This window comes from Aricia agestis, chromosome 21 (assembly GCF_905147365.1).
Source record: "Aricia agestis chromosome 21, ilAriAges1.1, whole genome shotgun sequence".
NCBI classification, from domain to species: Eukaryota; Metazoa; Arthropoda; class Insecta; order Lepidoptera; family Lycaenidae; genus Aricia; species Aricia agestis.
Genome location: NC_056426.1, coordinates 4,785,021 through 4,809,636, shown reverse-complemented (window position 1 = coordinate 4,809,636; position 24,616 = coordinate 4,785,021). Strand labels below are relative to the sequence as shown.

The following is a 24,616-nucleotide window of genomic DNA, read 5'->3' as shown; positions in this document are numbered from 1 at the left end:
CATCTACGCATCACGTTGTGTAACAAAAATAAGTAATAATACTTTAGGATGTGTACGTGTCCCTTGTAAAGAGTTCACTGTGAAAGTAGCAGCGCTGAAAGACAAAAATTTTTTGGGAACAAATATAATGACCACCAAAAAAATGCACTGATACCCTAAACTTGTTTACCAAAAAAAGATAATTAACCCCAAAAAAATAAAGTCTAAAATTGCAATACAACCAGCTATTTTAGTCATGACAACACTTCAAATTGTAATCGAACACCAAATATAGTAAATGATCACCAAATAAAGTAAATGATCACCAAATATAGTAAATGATCACCAAATCCTTGTGAGCAAATCAATGCGATATTCCTGTCCAAATAAATCACTACGATTGACAAAACATGTAAGCATAATATTGTTAACAAAATAGTCGGCAAGTGTGAGTCGGACATGGAGGGTTCCGTACCGTTATAGAACAAAATTAGACCTAAAATTGTGTTTTTGTATGGGAGTCCTTTTTAAATTATTTTTTTATATAATTATTACCTAATTGTTGAAGTTAACATTATAATAAATATAATCAAGGCCTTTGCGAAAATATCAACGTGCCTACCGGTTGCCATTATTGATATCGAGCAAAAAGACCAAAAAAATAACGTTTGTTGTATGGGAGCCACCTTAAATAATATTTTTATTTTGTTTTAGTACTTGTTGTTATAGCGGCAACAGATATACACAATCTGTGAAATTTTTAGAAGTCTAGCTGGAGCGGTTCTTGAGATACAGCCTAGGCCCTAGAGAAAGACAGAAGGACGGACAGACGGACAGACATCGAAGTCTCAGTAAAAGACTCCCGTTTTTAGGGTTCCGTACGGCGTACCCAAAGCGTACAAACGGGACTCTTTTACTAAGACTTCGATGTCTGTCTGTCCGTCTATATGTCTTCTTCTCTTTAGTAGGATATTTGCTAAATAAAAATATATTTGGTTATAATTTTACACTAAATGCTAACGTATAATGTTGCTGATCGTTTACTACTTTTGGTTTAAGTAACAATGATTTATTTGGAGTCATTTTGCATAAATGATAGCGAGATAATAAATCTTTGGTGATCATTTTATATTAAAATGCTAGTATAATGTTGGTGATCATTTACTATTTTTGGTTTTAAGATGTTAAATCTTTGGTTATCATTTTACATTAAAATGGTGGTCTGTATTTTCGTGATCGTTTACTATTTTTGTCTGTGAAATGTTACTATTTCTGGTGATCAGTTAATTATAAGCCAATTTTTTTTTCACTTTTGTATGGGGAAACTCGTGAGTTCGTGACGCTCGGGCCCTTGCCCATACAAAAGTGAAAAAAAAATTTCGTCTTTCAGAGCTGCTACTTTCACAGTGAACTCTCTACAAGGAACACGTACACACCTTAAAGTATTATCACTTATTTTTGTTACACACTGTATAGAGTGCAGCGCGGAAGATTATAATTTGTATTACCACGCGTACTACAAAATATTTTTTCTTTTACTAAATCACTGCATTACGTGTTAATCATTATTATTTATAAAATATCCATAACCAGCGCCAGACAGACATTATGGAACTATGAATATTTTCAAATAATAATGAAAAACACGTTATGCAGTGATTTAGTAAAAGAAAAAATATTTTGTAGTACGCGTGGTAATTTAAATATAATCTTCCATACCCATGGACGATTAATCAGTCAAGAACAAATCAAGAAAAACGAGTAGCATATCAGCCACGACACGAATTTCGCTTTATGGTCTTTTTGTGATTGCCAGAACGCGTCGTGGCCGTTTTCATTAGAGCCACGACGCGAATTTCGCGTCGTGGCTGTTTCACTGTGACCACAACGCGTTGTGAGCCATTTTTTCGCTCATTGAGCGATTTCAATTTTCGGTCTTTGAGCGTAACACATACAATAATTGCTTGTGATATCGCTGTGAAGCGGCCAAACCACGTGTTCGCACGATATCGCTGTGAAGCGGCCAAACCACGTGTTCGCACGATATCGCGGTGAAGCGGCCAAACCACGTGTTCGCACGATATCGCTGTGAAGCGGCCAAACCACGTGTTCGCACGATATCGCGGTGAAGCGGCCAAACCACGTGTTCGCACGATATCGCTGTGAAGCGGCCAAACCACGTGTTCGCCCGATATCACGGTGAAGCGGCCAAACCACGTGTTCGCACGATATCGCTGTGAAGCGGCCAAACCACGTGTTCGCACAATATCGCTGTGAAGCGGCCAAACCACGTGTTCGCACGATATCGCGGTGAAGCGGCCAAACCACGTGTTCGCACGATATCGCTGTGAAGCGGCCAAACCACGTGTTCGCACGATATCGCGGTGAAGCGGCCAAACCACATGTTCGCACGATATCGCTGTGAAGCGGCCAAACCACGTGTTCGCACGATATCGCGGTGAAGCGGCCAAACCACGTGTTCGCACGATATCGCGGTGAAGCGGCCAAACCACGCGTTCGCACCACCGGGTATTAATTAACGAAGTGTCTAGTCGTCCGATTACCGGATGAATAAAATAAAACTTAGTCGTCCAATTACCGGATGAATTAAAAAAAATAATTCGTCCGATTATCGGACGAATAGATTATCTTTTAGGGCTGTTGCTAGTCGTCTGGTGATCGGACGACTAAGATTTATTTTATTCATCCGTTTACCGGACGACTAGCAACAGCCATTAATTAATTAATTAATTTATTTTTTATTATAAATCCATATTTATAAATCCAGCCTAAGATATTTTCTACTGATATTAGTAAGGATAAAAACATATTCATGCACATGAATAAAAATACAAAATCGCCTGAAATCGTTGACCAAATAAAGAATTTATTCGATTTGAATACTTAATTCGATTGTTTTTCATTTCGCGGCCTAACGAGTAGTGAAAAATGTATTGAACATTTTAATTAAAAGTGGGAAGTAGAGCAAAAAACAACAAAAGAAGTGGAAAAGAAACAGCAGGACTGGTATACGTTTTACATAATGTAGGAATGGGCGCTTTTCCGTCCGCATGCGGGCGACAACAAGCTCTTGGCCGCGCGTGTTGTCGCATGACAGGAAAACATCTTTAAAATGATAGGACTATTTTGTTAAATTAAATGATTTTTTTTAAATACTAACATTAGCTTTTAAGATTTTTTTTTTTATGAAATAAGGGGGCAAACGAGCAAACGGGTCACCTGATGGAAAGCAACTTCCGTCGCCCATGGACACTCGCAGCATCAGAAGAGCTGCAGGTGCGTTGCCGGCCTTTTAAGAGGGAATAGGGAAGGGTAGGGAAGGGAAGGGAAGGAAATAGGGGAGGGTAGGGAAGGGAAGGGAATAGGGGAGGGTGGGGAGGGAAGGGAATAGGGGAGGGTAGGAAAGGGAATAGGGTAGGGGATTGGGCCTCCGGTAAACTCACTCACTCGGTGAAACACAGCGCAAGCGCTGTTTCACGCCGGTTTTCTGTGAGAACGTGGTATTTCTCCGGTCGAGCCGGCCCATTCGTGCCGAAGCATGGCTCTCCCACGTATAAGTAACGCGTTACTAACAATTGGGCCAAATGTAGTCGGAAAAAAAAATATTATAGGATGCGGGCAACCTGTATGCGGAGTGCGGACCAGCCACGCGCTCATGATTTCCTTTCGACTCTGATTCGAAAACTTTACGTGTTCTCATTGGTCAATACCGAGCGTGGCGAGCGTTTATTGGATGTCGAGTAATTTTCGAATCCGTGTCGAATTGCGTCGTGGATCAGACTCTTGATCCGCATGCGGGCGATAGCACGCATGAGTCATGTCAGGAAAAGCGTTCGTAATGGTAAGGGCACAGCGTAATAATAATTTCCATAGACTGTGGTAAGGGTCAATTCAGACCGCAACGCAACGCGTAGATGCATTTCTAAATTTGTACTGAATAGACAGACTTGCATGATGTCTTATGCAATTGAAGTCTGTCAATTCAGTACAAATTTAGAAATGCATCTACGCGTCGCGTTGCGGTCTCATTTGATCCTTAATGTAAGGTAAAGGGAGGTGAAGTTACCTTTTTCGCTGCAGGTCGGCACGCAGTCTCTCACTACTGTCAGCTCGCTGACATATTTCTGAAACAAAAGACATTTATTATTGTATAATGAATAATGATTAATGACATTAAGGGCCAGCTGTATACCTCTTCATGATAAGTGCCGGATAGGCTATCCACAACTTATCTGATAGATGGATCATGGACTTTAGAGCGTCTGTCAGTTTAGTTGTGGATAGCCGATAGATAGATAAGTTGCTTTTTCACCACTTCCTGATAAGTGTTATCAGGAAGTGATGACTCAGTCCTTTAATCGTAATATATATTTTTTGCTGCCGGCCGACCAACACAGGAATAAATTTTTACAAACTAATTATTACCTGAGTTATTTGAGACAAACATTTATTTATTTATTTGTCCGATTTCTTTGGCAAAATCTGATAAGACGTGTCACAAAAATCCTCTTTTGAGCTCTGCTATTTTTACAGCAAACTCTATGTAAGGGACATAATATACACATCCTAAACTTCTAAAGTATTACACCCTGTATATCGTCACGCCTTGCTTTGTCTCGTTTCAAAACGGTCCCTGAGCGATTAAAATACTTTCAAGGGTAAAATTCAAATAGGCTTTATCGCATATCGAGTAGGCAGCCCGTCACATGGCTTACCCCGGCTTACCCTGGGGCCTGGCGTCGCGTGCTAGTTCAGATTAGTCAGCTTATGATATTAAACTGACATTATTAAAGAGTAAGTTTTTTTTAATGAAATAAACGAGCAAACGGGTCACCTGATGGAAAGCAACTTCCGTCGCCCATGGACACTCGCAGCATCAGAAGAGCTGCAAGTCGGCCGGCCTTTTAAGAGGAAATGGTTAATAGAGGAGGGTAGGGAAGGGAAGGAAAGGGAATAGTTGAGGGTAGGGAAGGGAATAGGGTAGGGGTTAGGGGATTGGGCCTCCGGTAAACTCACTCACTCGGCGAAACACAGCGCAAGCGCTGTTTCACGCCGGCTCGACGATCTTAATGTGTGTCACCTAAAGTTCGCGTACTGTAAGCTGTCTACACACCGAAGCCGCCGGCCCGCCGGCACGAACCAGGCGGGTTAATGCCGGCAGGCAACCTCGGCGGCTTCTGAATGTTGCAATTCGGACGCCGGCCCGACGCAGGCGGCGGCACAAACCCGGCGGCTTCGGGCAGCGGGCAACTGAATGAGCGCGAGCTAAGTTGGTTCAAAATGAGGCCGCCGGCCTTGCCCGGCGACTTTGGTGTGTAGACAGCTTAAATATTGCCGCGCAAGATCGCCGTCTTGGAATTTTACTCGTAGCTCGTCTCGGCTCGTACGTCTGGCAAGACTGCGAACCGCGAGCCTGGGGACATGGTACTCCAGTGTGAGCCATTCTCGTATGTCACCGACGTCGAGCCGAGTAAGTTCGCGAACTTAAAACCCGCGTGCTTTAAGTTCGAACGTCTATCAGGCACTTTATAGTGACATTAGCAACAATATTATATGCAAAAGGATAATGCGGCATCTCCACCACAATGGACGATTTCTAACGCAAACTAGAGATGTTAATTCATAGGCAGACAGCTACAAAATTTGGTCGCACTTTTCCCATCAAATGTCAATTGTGAAGAGTCAATTCGGACTGCAACGCGACGTGTTGATGCATTTCTAAATTTGTACTGAATTGACAGATTTCAATTGCGTGAGACGTCATGCAAATCGGTTAAATCCATATAAATTAGAAATGCATCTACGCGTCGCGTTGCGGTCTGAATTAACCCTAAGAATTCTTTTAAGCACAATTTTGGGCTGGGTAAACAGAAAACAAAGTTTTCACTTCAATAAAACAAAACTGATCAAAAATAAATGCAAGAAAAATAATTTACGCGCGCATTTAATCAAATGGTATTACCGGTCCTCCGTACAGATATTTTATCCATTATAATTAAACCTCATAATATGCACTCAATGAAGTTCCATGCTAATAAATTTTGTTCTCTAGACGGAGATTTTATTAGCTATTTTGGTACCAGCTGCATGTTGCAGTTCGTTATGTACAACAAGAAAATATTCTGTATACTTAAATTATACACTCTGTATAAATTATGGAATTAGGGCGACGATATCGATTTTTCTCAACAATTATGACTAAAGCTAAGAAATTAAAATTCATTGTCAGTATTCATCATGTCTTGATATCTTTGAATTACCCATAGCATAACACGATTGGTCAACTTTTATAACACAGAATAATTAATCAAAAAGACCTGGGATAAAACAGGGATTCTAATTTTGCCAACAGAGGAGAGTGATTTAAGCTTCCAAAATTTGTACATAGATTAGTTCAAGCATACACTTAAATTTGCCCATAGCTTATATGAAATATATTTATGGTTTTTAAATTACGCGACAAAAGCCATTTTGTCGCTTACGCCATTCCCATTTCTTGCTGTTCCATTGCTTGTTTTCTATGAGAGGCCGGGCCGGCCAAGCGATCTAAACATATCCAAAACGATTTTTTACTTTAACGCGGTGGCATTTTCGTGAATTTCTAAGCGAATTTTGTGCCATCACGATTACTTTATAGAATTAATTATGGTGTGTATATATAATTATATACTCTGTATACTATTATTATTATAATATAGACTCTTAAGTAGAGGAATTATAGACTCCGGTAGTTAAATTAATTTGTAATCAAAGCAAACTTACATCTCAATTATTGAACGTATTTCTGAGTACAGCCCGTATATTATAATTTACTGACTATTACCACAGTATATGAGTATACATAATATTATTATTATGCCGTAGAGTGTAGACCATACCCTCCACTCATACGTTCACAGATACGTTCATGAATAGATTATAAAAAAACAATACAATACACGTCGTAGCGCTCGCTCGCTAAAACTTGTTTTTGTGCAACAAGATTTTTATTTTTTAATTAAACGTATTTTAAATTTTATAAATACGGCCCGGATCGGGCGCTTAGCCCCAATTTCACCAACGTCTGTTAGTGTTAACAGCTTGTTAAAATGTAATGTCTTCTCTTTCATTCATATGAAAATCGAAAGAGGTAACGTCATACTAATTCCGGCGTTAACTTTAACAGTCGTTGGTGAAATTGGGGCTTACACTCTTAGATATAAGTGTGAGGTACGTTTCGCGCTAGAAAACATGTCTTTGTGTTCTTGGATTTTGTTCAAGAACACGACTGAGTCACAGGTAGCATAAGGCGCTTTACAGACGACGGGGCGGGGCGGGCCGGTCAATTTCGCCGCGAACGATAGCACAAAGGGAATCCTATATTACCAACGCACACGGCGGGCAAAAAGACCGCGCCACAAGTGCCCGGCGGGCACTGGCGGTGCATGTCCGCGGCATGTCCGCGGCTGCCCGCCGTGGATCACACAAACCAGTTTACATGCAATAACGCAGACGGCGTGTGCTTAGTGTACGCGGTGCGGGCAGCCGCAGATATCGACGTGCGTACGCAGCAAAATTGACCGGCCCGCCCCGCCCCGTCGCGTCGTCTCTGTACTATCAGAGAAGTGACTCATAGGTAGATGGTTGATGGTGTTACATCAGTACTAATCGATGATCTACTTTGCTTCAATATAGCTCGACCAATGTACACTGGTCCGCCATCAGCAAAAGAACCAATTACTCTGATGGAATAACGCGCAACCTGAGTCGTGAACAGAAAAAACTCCGTGTTGCACAATTTCGAGAATACAGCGAAGTAACACTACCGTATTTGTACTGTGATAATGGAACCACTAAATAGGAATCCAAGATTGTGCGGCGCGGGTTTACTTAACAGCTCCGCGCTAACGATGCTGTTTGAACTACACAGGGTGTAAAGTTCTATTGTGGATAGAAATTATCCATACTTCCATACTAATATTAAAAAATGCGAAAGTTTGTCTGTTTGTAGTTACCTATTCATGCCCAAACCGCTGAATCGATTTAGCTAAATTTGGTAAGGAGATACTTTGTATTCCGGAAAAATATACGGTTCCCGCGCGATAAACTAGTTGATGCAATGGCGTTGCGGCCATCATCTAGAATCTAGATTCTAATAGGTAGTTATAAAACTTATCCCATATTATTTAGCTCTAAATCTCTTCTAATAAAATTCGCAGCGGCGTTAAGAGCGCATATGACCCTAACTTGACTACATACTTAAACCTAGATCTCAAAATCTGTAAGGTCTAGAAAACTGATTTTTTGACACAAGTAACTTCAGTTCATGAAGATTAAATGCTCAAGACGGAAACACGATTACTCAAAAAATGCTCAATAGTTTCCTTTTTACAAAAAACCTTGTTTTAGACACATTTTTGCTTGGATCTTCGAAGTTTGCTGTCTTTTCTTTAATATTTTTTAATATCTAAAAAGGTATTAATAAAACCTAAATTTGCTCAAAACACTTTTTTCACAATCATTATAGTTCGTCTTTTATTCAAGTAAAACTAACTCGGCGATGATTCCGCGCCGTCCTTTTTCACCTGGCATATGAAAGACGGGCGTGAGTGTGAAGAGAGAAGGACGATGATGGATTTTTAGAGTCAGGTGAGCTCTTAAGAATCGCTTACACGGGCAATAATTACGGCAATAATTGCTCGGCGACACGAATGGGGCGATCTGGAGCAATTAGTGGAGCAATATGGAGCAATTTATTTCATATCGCTCAATGTCATATCTATCAATGTCATAGCGTCCGCATTATGTAGGTACTTGAGATCAGAGATCTCAAGTTATCGTACGGTGACGGAAAACATCGCGAGGAAACCCGCACATGGTTGGTCCCAGACGTATTGACTAGTTAATCTTTCCTCTGGACTATGACGACTATGTTGCGAGAATGCCGTATGCGCTTGGGCAACCATACGGACATTTAAAAAATCTTGTCCCAGGTACTACAGTATTTGAGGAGTGGTTACTTCGCTCTAAAAATACTGTATCCACAATTACGGATGAAAAGGCCTAGTTTAATGTCATATCGCTCAAATATTCGATGGCCATGTATCACTCAATATTGTATTGCGCAATATTGCTGCTTGTTACCGCAAATTCCTGTAGTCCTGACGTCAAAGTTGACGAGAATTGACTGGAGTTGAGTAACTTTAGTTGCCCGTATAAGCGCACCATTAGACTGATGAGTAGTGACTCTTAAGAAGCGCTTACACGGGCAATTAATTGCCGGCGACACGAATGGAGCGATCTGGAGCAATTTAGCGGAGCAACAACATGGGGCAATTTTAATAAATTGCGGCGATACGAATTGACAAATATCCGATGGGCTCGTGTATGATAGACTAGTTGCTGATTGTTGCTGCTTGTTGCCGAAAATTGCTTGCTGTAGTCGTGACGTCAAAGTTGACGGGAGTGGAGCAATTTTAGTTGCCCGTATAAGCGTCCCTTAAGTAACTGCCACAAGTAAAATAATTTCCAATTAACTTTGACAATAAAAATTAAACTCGTTTAGCCGAAACAAAGCCGCGTTTATTATTTCGGCTACTTTCGTTTTAGTTATTGCCACTCTCCGGAATCACCCAAGAAGCTTTTCGCTGTACCTCTTTTATATAATTAGTCGCAGGACGTTGCCTGAAATCGTCCCAGTTCCCGTTTCTGAATTAAGAATACCTACTTACTCAGAGAGAAATTTAATGATTACTTATTATTTAACTACTACGAAATTTGTCGTAAGTATCTAAAATTACTCATCTTAGATAATTATATCTACACTGGTATAATACAGAGGCTACAAATAATAAAAACTAAGGAAACGTAACTCCCATACGCGGTACTATATATCGCTGGCCCCGGGCAATAAAGGCGTAATATCAAAAATCGTTTTGTTCAGGAGAGACAAAATAAGCTATTTTGTTTATAGTGCAGCGCACAGTGGTCCAAAACAAATGTGTGATGTCTCATAATATGAAAGATAATTTTTTTACCTATTTAACCATATCAAAATAATTGTGATAGTATAAAAAATTATTGAAATAATTGAAAAAAAGTATAATACAACTAATAAGCGATATTGTTTCAATTGTAACATTGTTTATTGACTTTATAAAAACACCAAACCGCTTGAGATTTACGGCTGTAAGAACATAATACGACGTATTTTTCGCTTTAGATTTCGAGCGTACCAGCCGATTACTCCGTTCTTCTGGGGAATTTTACAGCGAAAGCTTAGTTGTATCGTATCTTCACCAGTTTTTTAGTTATGTTTCATAGAGTAATGCAAGAATACAGTTTTAGTCGTAAGAGAATTTTCGATTCAATAAAGCTTTTGTCATTTATTATACCCAAAATATTATTTTAAAAATATGAAATAAATAGGGGTGATAGACTCATACTCAGAGAAGCCAAAAATCAAATAACATTAAAAAGGGCGTAAGCGGCGTTTACCGCTTTGTTGCCCGGGGCCAGCGAATTATATTATACCGTTAAGGGTTCCTTTTGAACTGTCATGTAACGTCAGTCTGATACCGCTTAAGGCCACCTAAATATTGCAAATGTACTTATTAAAAATGTGTACCTAGGTTTGTGCCTAGGTACACATTTTTGACAAGTATTTAAGAACATGTTTCTTGACGGAGTTACTTTTCCTTTTTTTTATTATTCGTAGTACAGAGGTTTGATTTTTGGTTTGTAGGAACTACTGGTCCAATTGCAAAAACTTTAACAGCTGGTGTGTTCCTATGTCGTTCTCAGAATTCTACCCAGGTGAAGCAAAAGCTAGTTTAGATGTTAATCCAATTTCGAATCACCCTGTAAGTAATGTGATGTGGATTTCTGTTAGCGCGTCACGCGCCTCTAGCCACTGGAACCACTCCAACACCCTGTATTCATCATCATCATGCTTTGAGCCAGCTTCAACTAATTATTGAACTAAGAGAGCTGATGTTTTTTCAAACGGCGGACCGCATTAAAACATTTTTTCAAACGCGGAAATCGAACCCACTGTCAAGAGCCGTGGCTCTTGACTAACCCTAAACCAGTGTTTAACTAACTCTAAACCAGTGAACCACAGAGGGGCTAGAAGTGAGTGCTAACTGCTAACACAATAAGTATGTATTTTTGGGTGCCCGTCCACATTATAATTTTTAGGCATTCCATAATAGTATGTATTATTTCCGGTTAACTTTCTGTATGACGTATGATGCGTTGCACTATTTCAATCATAAAATATATTCAAGACACAAAATCAGTGATAGAGGGTACCTTGATGATGATAAATAATAATATTATTATTGTATTAAACTAAGCATAATATATTCTAGCTTATCTAAATCGCCTTAGGGCTTATCACAACGCCCTTAACATGCCAGCGATTAGGTATACAATCTTTGACATTTACCATACTTGACGTCATATTATGCTAACCTCTGAACATAATATTTACACACTAGATGTCCCGCGCGGCTTCGCCCGCGTAAATTAGGAATTTTACAGAAACCGTACATTTTCCCATGAAAAATAGCTATACTCTCTTCACGTGGTCTTCTCTATATATGTACATATTATGTGCCAAATATTGCTATAAAAATTGCTCCAGTAGTTCGTGAGATAAACCCTTTCTAATATTTCCCCCGTTTTTCCCACATTTTCCTGAGTTTCTTCGGTCGTATTAGTCGTAGCGTGATAATAATATTATAGCCTTATAGCCTTACTCGATAAATGAGCTATGTAACACTGAAATTAGAAATAAGTTTTTAAATCGGATCTGTAGTTCCTGAGATAAGCGCGTTCAAGCAAACATACTCTTCAGGTTTATAATATTATAAGTATTGATTTTTTTAAATTATCGCTTGACAAACTCGAGTCTCGAATCTCGATCTAAAAGACTATGAAAAGTACCAATAACAGGCTCATAATCATGGGACGATGCATGGTATAATATGGTAGTGATGATGATGATGATGAATGTAATTTGTATAGTAGCATATGCTTTCCGTTCTTAAAACAACGCCGAAACTCCCAAACTTGTATCTATAAAGAATCAGGAGTTCTCTCAGCACCTTTCGAACCACGGTATACCAGGTATACCTCGGTGCAAAATCTTACTTGTTGGTAGCATATGCTTAGAATACTTTTCACGAAACCGAAGTCACCACATGTTTCCCTATACATTTTGAGGAGTTCCCTCGATTACTTATGGATCCTTCATCAGATCACCACTTTTGTGAATATAATACCAAATTGAGATGATACCCTATATACCAAAAGAAAAAATTTGAAAATCGGTTAACAAACGACGGAGTAATCGTTGAACATAATAAAACGAACATAACACCTCCCCCATTTTGAAAGTCGGTTAAAATTGTAGCCTATGTGTTATTCTGATGTATAAGCTATATTATTGTAAAGTTTCATTAAAATCTGTTCAGTAGTTTTTGCGTGAAAGAGTAACAAACATCCACACATCCACACATCCATACATCTATACATACAAACAAACTTTCGCCTTTATAATATTAGTAGGATAATAATATGGGGTATATTATATTATGTAAGGGTAACACAGAAATGCAACCTTGAGAGTTGAGATGCAAATTGCTAATTTATATAAAGAATTGACAGATTTCAATGTAACTTGCATGACGTCTCAGGCAATTGAAGTCTGTCAATTCAACACAAATTTAGAATTGCATCAGCTCATTAGTGTCAATTCAGACCGCAACGCGTTACGCGACGCGTAGATGCATTTCAATTTGTATGGATTTGACAGATTTGCAAGGCGTCTCACGCATATTTTGATTTCTGTCAAATCAGTCGCGTTGCGGTCTGAATTGACCCTTAGACAGCATTTGAAAGCATCCCGAATAAGCGGTAATTCGTTATCGCTTGATATCACTCATTCCAGGAAGCTGGCCGTCAAACGCCAGCTAATCGGCTGAATTATCCAAATGGATGCCTACACGGCCCAGTTGACGGATACTCAACATGACAAAATACTGCAACGCTTTTTAGCCGACTTTCAAACATGTATAAGTTTCAAAAACCATGTACTTAACCCGAGTAGGTATGTAAAAAATATTATGTATACTCGGGTTATAGTTATTTTTATTATAGACTTTAGATAAAAAGACTTTAGATAAAAATATAATAAGTTACTTGCGGCAGTTAATGTTAAAATTGGATCAATATTGTTTACCTCTTACAAGACTACATACATACATTCATACTGCCAAAATCATTCATTAGCTTTCCTTTTCAATTCGCCTAAGTCGGGTTAAAAGGAGAAGGGTCTATACTCAGAAAATATGTAAGACGTAGAAGGGTCAATTCAGACCGCAATCCGCAACGCGACGCGTGGATGCATTTCTAAGGGTGAAGATAAACGAGCGTAATTTCTGAGTTACGAGTCGCAGAATTTCGGCTGGCAGAAATTCTGCTGCATTCAGTTTCATACAAAAGTCCTATTTGATTCACACGAGCGTAATTTTGTTAGTCATGATTTGTATGAAAAGACATTTACGCGACCGAAATTCTGCGACTCACGGCTCACAAAATTACGGTCGTTTGGCTTACGCTCGAGTTGTGCGTCGTCACGCAATTGAAGTCTGTCAATTCAATACAAGTATTGAATTGACAGACTTCAATTGCGTGAGACGTCATGCAAGTTACATTGAAATCTGTCATATCTATACATATATTTAAAAAATGCATCTGACGGCATCTACGCCTAGCGTGTGGTCTGAATTGACCCAGAAGCGTACACCATGCGCCGTTAGGAGAGGAAGCCCCTTTCTATTTACTAAATTTCACGTGGGAGAGCCATGCTTCAGCACGAATGGGGCGGCTCGACCGGAGAAACACCACGTTCTCACAGAAAACTGGCGTGAAACAGCGCTTGCGCTGAGTTTCGCCAAGTGAGTGAGTTTACCGGAGCCCCGATCCCCTACCCCATTCCCTTCCCTGCCCTTCCCTATTCCCTTCCCTTCCCTACCCTCCCTATTACCCTATTTCCTCTTAAAAGGCCGACAACGCACCTGCAGCTCTTCTGATGCTGCGAGTGACCATGGGCGACGGAAGTTGCTTTCCATCAGGTGACCCGTTTGCTCGTTTGCCCCTTAAGTATTTTATTAAAAAAAACCGCCCCTACTGTTTCGTTTCTGCCGGCACTCCCAGAGTGCAAAGGTTTCACTTCAATAAAACTGTCACCTCAATGACAGTGTCTATTTTAACGTGCAGTGAATTTAATATAGCTCTCCGAGACTTGTACGGAAAACGGCACTGTCGCTCTGTGCCAGAGAAATTACATACCTATTTACCTGCCATTTTAAAGACGTGTAAAATATTTCTACTAAAATGAAATTGGACTAGAAAACTATAGGTACTACAGTTAGTTTTTATTATTCGTAGTACAGCCTACGAATTACTACAGAATACGAATAATAACAACTAAAGAAACGTAACTCCCATACTTGAATCGTTTTGAATTTGGTTCCTTTTCGCACACTAAAATGCGAATGCGCTAAATAAATAAATAAAATACAAACACAACAATAATTGTCACTCCTACAATTATTACACAATATTCTTGCATATATTCGGATCTCTTTTTGCAAAAATCTATACTAATATTATAAATGCAAAAGTATCTCTGTCTGTCTGTCTCGCTTTCACGCCAAAACTACCGAACCGATTGTAATGAAATTTTGTATACAGATAGTCTAAAGCCTGAGAAAGGCCATAGGCTACTTTTTTACTGGAAAAAAGGGTTGTAAGGGGGTGAAAATACGAAAATTTGTTCAAATTAAGTTAGTTCCAAAAATTCATACTAGATGGCGCCGTGCGTCTCTTACATCGCGCTAACGCTTGCCCAACATCTTTCTATAAAAGGTGGTATCATGAATTATTGGAGTTTCGATTTTTTTCGATTGTTATTTCATTTTTACACGTTATTTAAGAAGTCAGTACTTTATATTATATACAGTGACGTAACCTTAAACCTATCAATGATAAATAGTTTATGGGTAAAGTTGTGTAATTGGGGGGCTAAATAAGCTTTAAAATTTGGCATAAAATATAAAGTTTAAAAAAATGAAATATTATGTGCACACTGCACAGCTGTTTTGATTTAAGGGGTACCAGGGTTTTTTTTATAAAAGCTTTTGACACCAATTTTGTTGACATCGAGCGCTATAAACTGAAGTCCACGCGGACGAAGTCGCGGGCAACAGCTAGTTAAGTATGCATGTATGCGGGTCACATTTTGTAGACTCGTGGACAAATTTTTTGACACAGTTACTTTTCCTTAGTTTTTATTATTCGTAGACTACAGCGATACATTTTTTTGAATATACTAGATGACGCAACTCCGAGTCGTCCACGGAGCTCATACGAAGAGCTCCGTGGTGTCGTCAAAAATCGTTTATCGCGGGAAACCGTACATTTTTCCGGAAAAAAAGTTTAGAAGTTCACAAGTTTTTGAAAGGGCTTACAAAACTGTTCTTATTTATATTAGTACAAATTATTATTTCGTTTCGTAGATGAATTCCTATAGAAAAATATAGTGAGAAAAAGAAAGATTTTATTTATAAATGATAATTTTAAATTCCAGACGCAATTCCACCTCGCTGTCAAAGCCTTCAAGTTGTGTATTGGTGGGGAATTGAAAATATCAAATATTTTGTACACAATACATTTTACATGTAGCCGAGCCGATCTTGTGAATAGTTTATGCGATTTTATTGTAAAGAGACACGTTATTGATAAAGTTATTTTAGGTTAACACAGAAAGGGTAATTTTAAGCTGGATTATAAATATTATGCAAATGCCCTTTATGAGAAATTGATATTTTATAGGCAGACTACATTTTTTTTTATGAAATAAGGGGGCAAACGAGCAAATGAGTCACCTTATGGAAAGCAACTTCCGTCGCCCATGGATACTCGCAGCATCAGAGAGCTGCAGGTGAGTTGCCGGCCTTTTAAGAGGGAATAGGGTAATAGGGGAGGGTAGGGAAAGGAATAGGGGAGGGTAGGGAAGGAATAGGAGAGGGTAGGAAAGGGAAAAGGGTAGGGGATTGGGCCTCCGGTAAACTCACTCACTCGGCGAAACCCAGCGCAAGCGCTGTTTCACGCCGGTTTTCCGTGAGCCCGTGGTATTTCTCCGGTAGAGTCGGCCCATTCGTGCCGAAGCATGGCTCTCCCACGGAAATATATGACGCCGCGCTGCGGGCGCGTCTTAGTCCATGGAAATAGTACAATAAAAGGGGTCTTGACTTGTATCAAATGGGGTAGTTCTGATTTTTCCGTTGCGCCAAAACTAGTTTATCGTGCGGGAAACCGTGCATTTTTCCAGGATAAAAAGAATTATATATGTCCTTTCCTGAGACTCAAAGCATCTACATACTTTCAGAAAAAATAGGTTCAGCGGTTTGGGCGAGAAGAAGTAATAGACTGAAAGATAGACAGACGCACTTTCGCATTTATAATATTAGTATGGATCAATTATTTTATCCTAAGTATATCTTTTAGCAAAAATCAACGTAGTTAATCAAAATCGGTTAAGGACTCAGGTGCTAAATAGCAGCCAGATTATGATAGTGTCTACATTTTAATTACAATATTTTTTAAGCTTTAAAAACCGAGTTACACCAAGCAGACCCTTGTAAACAATAAAATATATTTTTTGCTAACACCATAGTTAAATTTAAATTTTTACACCGGCAACACAGCGAGGCAAAAATAATAAAATTGCCATTATCACTTACCCCTTTTTGCCCTAAACGTGAATTTGCATTAAGTAAATTACATAAATACATTTTTCTGGCAATTTAGGATTCTGTGATCCTGAGCACACAGATATTTTGCCCGTTTTACAGTTAGGGTGAGGGTACACGGAGATACTTGACAAAAAAGAGAATTTGTTATTCAATAATATATGCGTAATATTCTGTATCATAAATAATAAACACGGGTTTCGGTGACGGTGGCCGGTTTCATTGAAGCCAGCCAGTTACGCAGGAGGAGTAATTTTATAGTGTCCAAGTGTGTGCCCAATGCACAGGAGCACTCTCTATTCATTTAGGTACTCTCATAACCCAGTGGAACGGACAACCGACACGACTGGCGAGAGATCAGGCGCAGCACCGATTTTTACATCCGATGCATGGATCATCTTATTTGTCAGATGATCAGCCTGCATTGTCCTTACCAAACTTGGTTTCCAACGCGGGATTCGAATCCACAACCTCCGAGTCGAATCCACTCTCTAAACCACTACACCACGGAGGCGTTCCGTATCATAATGAGACCCTATCATCTGGGCTAACAAAATCACACGAGTTACTGGACTTATGTTAGACCTAGATATATTACCCTGGACCTAGTTGCGAACTAATAACTAGATAGCAAAGTTGGCGGTCGATATGAAAAACGGGACATCCTTTCCTATGTTGATTTGATATATACTATCAGTAGGCAGATGGCGGACCTACGTAATTTGGTCCGATTATGTCAATTCAATAATAATAATATCTATAATATCTATGGACGCTTCACACCACGTCAGTCTGGCCCTGTGCTAAGTACCTGAAGGACTTGTGTTACAAGTACCAGACAACGGATATGTATTTAATACTTTTTTACTATAAGTACATATATTTAAGATTTTTATTATATATACACATATTTAATACACATCCAAGACCCAGGAACTTTTTGAAAAAGTTTTTGTTCCCCCCGGCTTGAGCTATCAACAGCCCACCAACTGAGCCACAGAGGTCGTGCGTGCTCATTCAAAGCTAGTCGTGATCTGTCGATTTCTCCGATAGTATTATCAGGAAGTTGATTCATAGGCAATGGCAGACCTACGCAATTTGGATGCGTTATGTCAAACCCAGCTATCAAGAATAAACTGATAGATATCGCCTTTCCAGTAATCCGTATCCGTATTTCATTCAAATCGGTAGCTTAGTTTCGAATAAATAAAACAAAAATATGCAATACCTACATTATACAACTAACTCTCATAGGCTCGTCATTTTGCATCTCTGAGTGCGGCCCTTAGGGTCAGCCTAAGGGCCGCACTCAGAGACATTTAATCATAATTAAACTTAAATTTAATGGAGAGTTTGACATAATAAAAGGTATGGGGCCTACCGCCTATGTCAAATATTCATTTAATTACAGTTAAGTTATATTCGTCTCTGAGTGCGGCAAAATGTTTAGAAAAAGACATAAAGTTAATACTTATACCTAGCGGAATAGAGCAAAAATCTTGAGCTCACAAACGAAACCGAAATTGGTTTTCATCTACGTGTGAAAAATATGTGTACACTCACAAAAGTATGATTGAACATGAATTCTATGAGATTAAATTGTCAACGTGCGGCACGTGCCGACTGGACGTCAAAAAAGAGTGGTGCTGTCATGTATCACGCGTCTCTTTTTACCACGCAGTGTTACTAATAGTGACATCTCTCTTGCTCAGGCCTTTGTTTCTCTATTCCGCTAGGTATATTAACTTTATGGGAAAAAAAGATAAAGTGACAGTAGAAAATGTAAGGAAAGAAACGTCCAATCGACATATTGGATTTTCGTTAATTATTCAAACGAGATCGGACATGCCTGGGGCTCGATTCCCAAGCGTCGAATTTCGTTTCGAGAAAATGCTATCTCACTCGAGTGCGCATATAATATGCTGTCAGATTAGAGTGAGACGCTCTACGATCGAATTGAAGTTCGACGCTTGAGAATCGGGCACCCGTTCTTTAATCGCGGATTAATTTGAGCGTCGGATAACGAGCTCTTAAATATTACATGACTTGAGGTAATACATGTAATATTTAAGACAGTATAATATATACTGTCTTAAATATAACAGTATAATATATTTTGTCCGCGGCCTTGCCGTTATCTTACTGGGTTATAATATTATGGAACTCTCCCAGCATATATGGCAAAACAACATTTGGCGAACAAGATACTCTTGAATATAAAAATTTCGTGTAGCAGCGTTTTTTGCTAAAATTCTTTGAAAGTTAAAACGTTACATTTTGTTAAGATTTTGTGTGCACTGTAGGTCTGAGAATCAGCCAATAAAATTTTATATTTTTCATACCCAAAACAACATTGTAACCTATCAAAAAGCGCACAGTTATATTTTGTAGATATTACTGTACGTGGGAGAGCCATGCTCCGGCACGAATGGGCCGGCTCGACCGGAGAAATACCACGTTCTCACAGAAAACCGGCGTGAAACAGCGCTTGCGCTGTGTTTCGCCGAGTGAGTGAGTTTACCGGAGGCCCAATCCCCTTTCCTATTCCCTTCCCTTCCCTACCCTCCCCTATTCCCTTCGCTTCCCTATCCTCCCCTATTACCCTATTCCCTCTTAAAAGGCCGGCAACGCACCTGCAGCTCCTCTGATGCTGCGAGTGTCCATGGGCGACGGAAGTTGCTTTCCATCAGGTGACCCGTTTGCTCGTTTGCCCCCTTCTTTCATAAAAAAAAAAAAAAAACTAGCTAAGAGCCGAGCTTTCGTACTGCTGAAGACTTTCGTAGTTTCTATGCGTGGTAATAATATTTAAGGCAGTTGTCACTTATATTATATTTTAATAGTAACGAAACTTTGACTGATCGATGTTTTTTTTAATGAAATAAGGGGGCAAACGAGCAAGCGGTTCAACTGATGGAAAGCAACTTCCGTCGCCCATGGACACTCGCAGCATCAGAAGAGCTGCAGGGGCGTTGCCGGCCTTTTAAGGGGGAATAGGGTAATAGTCAAGGTAGGGAAGGGAAGGAAATAGGGGAGGGTAGGGAGGGGAATAGGGTAGGGGATCGGGCCTCCGGTAAACTCACTCACTCGGTGCTAACAAAGTGAATCAGTGATTGCGTAGTTTCCCCTATGGCCAACATGACAAAACAACGTCTGCCGGGTCAGCTAATATATTGTTATCGTCAGCAACACGTGTATTCGCTACTTATTACCGCGTTTACTGGGACGAGGTTTTCTTTGTTGCCATTAATTAGTTTTCCCTTACTCAATAAATATCGGGGATTTTCGTACAAGCTTTCATTAGCGACTTGTAGATAATAATTCTTTATTAATTAACAGTTAACTAGCTATTTGACCGAGCTTTGCTCGGTATTCGATAAAACACGAATAAAATGACATTTTCTAAAAATGATTCCTAGCTAGATCGATTTATCGCCCCCGAAACCACCTATATACTAAATTTCATGAAAATCGTTGGAGCCGATTCCGAGTTTCCAATTATATCTTTATATACAAGAATTGCTCGCTTAAAGATATAAGATAAGATAAAATGACATTTTCTAAAAATGATTCCTAGCTAGATCGATTTATCGCCCCCGAAACCCCCTATATACTAAATTTCATGAAAATCGTTGGAGCCGATTCCGAGATTCCAATTATATTATATTTATATACAAGAATTGCTCGTTTAAAGATATAAGATAAGATAAAATTGCATTTTCTAAAAATGATTTCTAGCTAGATCGATTTATCGCCCCCGAAACCCCCTATATACTAAATTTCATGAAAATCGTTGGAGCCGATTCCGAGATTCCAATTATATATTTATATACAAGAATGGCTCGTTTAAAGATATAAGATTATATACAAGAATTGCTCGTTTAAAGATATAAGATATACTCGTAGTATTAGGGTCTGATTAGGGTCAATTAATTCGGGCCGCAACGTGACGCGTAGATTTCTTAATTAGTAATTGTGGATTTGACAGATTTAATGAACGTGAGACGTCTTGCAAATCTGTCAATTTGTTTTAGAAATCAATTCAGTACAGAAATGCACCGCGTCGCCAGAGTAGACAGAATGATAGTGTATGCCGACTTAGAACTGATGTTGAAATTTTTAAATTTGACGTATTATGACGAAAATCGTCGCTAGGGTTGTTAACTTGTTACCTACGAATTTAGAACTATGACATATTCGCTGGACGTGTTCCTCTTTGGTCGTATTGTTGTTTGTTAAAAATCTAAATCAAAAATTATATCAGCCAGCGCGAGGCACAATCCGTTCATAATCCTAGTGAAATCTGACGAATTTGACAGATATTGAAACCTGTCCGTTTCTTTGCAGTCGAACTACTGGTAGTTATGTCTATTGTGGCGTCGCGTTGCAGTCTGAATTGACCCTTATAAGTCATAATTCTTACTAACTGGATGATTGCATGCTGAAATCGTTGCCGTAATAAAAAGAGACAAAACGAAACGCTGAATTGTAAAAATAGCGATTGGAAATTGGACTTATAATAGACAATGATATCTTAGCTAGAATTTGTATTATATTTCAAGCAGGATAAAGTTATGACCTTTTGATGTCCAAAAGTTGGAGAGGGGAAGAGGGGATTTCGGGAGTAGCTCGAGTGTGTCAGATTAAGCTTGCATAGGCTTCCGACATATTATGTGTCTAGTTATCATGGTATAGAAAGCAGATTTCTCACGTGGTGGGTAAAAATAATGTTTTTATAATATTGAAATATTGTTGGATCTGTCAGATCAAGATAGGGGATGTTTAGTATACCCCCAAGAAGCTTCCATATTATAGAGCACTGACGATTCAAATGTTAGGTAAGCCTGTAGGGACATTTTAAAATATTAAAAAAAAGCTTCATCTTTCCTTAACTAAGCTTCGCAGATATTTTACTTTGCTCTTAACTAAATGATTTAGTCCTTGTTGTCTAAAATATATTTATAATTTACCTAAATAAGCAATTTTCTGAATTTATTTTCATTTTCAAAACTTTAAAATGGCTGCAGTTTTCAAACCAGCCATTTTAACCACCGTTAAATTAAAAAACCCTTTTTTTATGAAAGAAGGGGGCAAACGAGCAAACGGGTCACCTGATGGAAAGCAACTTCCGTCGCCCATGGACACTCGCAGCATCAGAAGAGCTGCAGGTGCGTTGCCGGCCTTTTAAGAGGGAATAGGGTAATAGGGGAGGGTAGGGATGGGAAGGGAAGTGAATAGGGAAGGGTAGGGAAGGGAATTGGGCCTCCGGTAAACTCACTCACTCGGCGAAACACAGAGCAAGCGCTGTTTCACGCTGGCTTTTTGTGAGAACGTGGTATTTCTCCGGTCGAGCCGGCCCATTCGTGCCGAAGCATGGCTCTCCCACGTATACCCTATTTTTTTTATCAGCTTTACCTAATGTACAAAACCTACTAGGTCTCCATGACGCTCGAGTGACTACAAAAATAGTACCCTCCCCTCCTCTACTACAATAAACTACATATTATACTTTAAACTAGAATTTACATTATAATAGCGTATAATGCTACTAAACGAATAGGCCATTGTCTACGGAGCGAGGCCGTTTGAGCAATAACTCACTCATATAACTGTTCCATTTTGTCGATTATTTTATTAATTATACTGCACTGCCGATCATTTATACCAATTTTAGTGATATGGTTATTAAAAGACTTGCTATTTATTATAGCTGGTTGATTTATTTTAATTACAATTAATAAATTATGTAAAATATTTGGAAATTTTTAAATGAAAACCTACACATCTATTTTGATTTTTGACGCTACGAATTCCTCAATAAATATAGTAGGAACCTTGGCTATCCATGCCAGGTGCGAGGTCACTCACTTATATTATTTGGCAAGATTTTGAGATTTTTCAATTTGACACTAGATTTTGGGGAGGGTCATGTCCCCTATGACCCCTCCCCGCCTTCGGACCGTGCCTAATCCTTGCCAACATTATAAATGCGAAAGTTTCGCTAAAATTTGGCATGGAGATACCTTGAGTCCCGGGAAAGCACATAGGATATTTTTTATCCCGAAAAAATGTTGCGGGCGCCATCGAGTTTAGAATAATTTAAAATTTAAATCAAAACCTAGAAACATTTCCTTCGACGCTACAAACATTATCAATCAATATAGTGGGAATCTTGGCTATTCTTCCACTAAAATTCAAGTACAAAATAAATCTCAAATGATAAATGAAACCAAGAAATGCGCCTCGATGGGGACCATTAGTAACCGAGAGCGATCATCTGTTACTTGTTACCTAATTCCTGAACTGTATCGGGACGTAATGTGCTCTGAGTGATAAATTTGAAAAGGCAAAACAACGCTCGCCGGGTTCGCATGATTTCAGCAAAATCGGTTCAGTAATCAGTGGTTTGGTCGTGAAGAGGTAACAGACAGAAGACAGACGCACTTTCTCATAATTATTTTATAATATTAGTATAGAGCCACTATGAGAACAAATTATGTTCTAACGCCCCTTTTGTTTCTTTGTTCCTGATGAAATAAATCACTCCCTAAGCCTCTACATACCGCCCCCCCCCCTTTAGACCTTCAGCGCCAACAAGGGGGCGTTATCGCCCACTTTGGGAAAGGCAGGTATAGAATATAGACTTCTATTACTTACTAAGTGAAATTGTGTATGTCTGTCAGAGTGCTTCCAGTGATTAATTTGAGAAGGCAAAACAATGGGCCAGCTCGACTGGAGAAATACCACGGGCTCACAGAAAACCGGCGTGAAACAGCGCTTGCTCTGTGTTTTGCCGAGTGAGTGAGTTTACCGGAGGCCCAATCCCCTCCCCTATTCCCTTCCCTCCCCTATTCCCTTCCCTCCCCTATTTCATTCCCGTCCCTTCCCTACCCTCCCCTATTACCCTACTCCCTCTTAAAAGGCCGTCAACGCACCTGCAGTTCTTCTGATGCTGCGAGTATCCATGGGCGACGGAAGTTGCTTTCCATATTCAGGTGACCCGTTTGCTCGTTTATTTCATTAAAAAAAAACTAAAAAAAAAGTAGCTCTTTCGGCGCTGCTACTTTCCCAGTAAATCCTATATAAGTGAATGTGTCACTTATAATGGTATTATTATAGAGTCAGTTTTCACTATGGTTTTATTATTAAATACATAGTAATAAATAACACTTTGTTTTTTTACACCCTGTAGTGTAGCAAGGAATTAGTAATTTACGAATAGCTAACTAAAACCGAAATTCACTGTAAGTAAGCCTACAGAACTTGACGAAAGTCACCGTGATAGAGCTTATTCGAACTTCGAAAGCTCCGTCCAATTTAACTTGAGCGCCGGAACCGAATGTTAAGTTAAACTTTTGCTATGATTCTTACGATTTTTATTCAGTTACTTGAAATATCTCTAACTTTAACTTGACTTTAACCAAGATAACTCTGTAAGTAAGTTAGGGTACACATCCATATCCATACAAATTTTACATATGCGAAAGTGTGTCGGTCTGTCTATTACCTCTTCATGCCCAAACCGCTGAGCCAGCGACTTCGCTTATGAAGATTGAGTCCCGGGAAAGGGCATACCTTTTTATCTCGAAAAAATACAACATGACTGGTGTTACACTGATACACATGATCAATACTTAACGCCTCCGTGGTCTAGTGGTATAGAGCGCGGCTCTTGGCTCGGAGGTCGTGGGTTCGATTCCCGCGTTGGAAACATGTTATTTCAAAGTTTGGTTAGGACAATGCAGGCTGATCACCTGATTGTCTGACAAGTAAGATGATCCATGCGTCGGATGGGCATGTAAAAAGTCGGTCCTGCG

General features: G+C 39.4%; 1 protein-coding gene across 1 annotated transcript in view; it reads right to left on the bottom strand.

The window, feature by feature from the left end:
* LOC121737738 (ly-6/neurotoxin-like protein 1) overlaps positions 1 to 24,616 on the bottom strand; it is a 100,073-nt gene that overhangs the window by 14,183 nt on the left and 61,274 nt on the right. Inside the window, exon 3 of the mRNA XM_042129426.1 lies at positions 4,067 to 4,124. Within this exon, the coding sequence (XP_041985360.1) occupies positions 4,067 to 4,124 (58 nt within the window). The remainder of the gene's footprint in view (positions 1 to 4,066; positions 4,125 to 24,616) is intronic.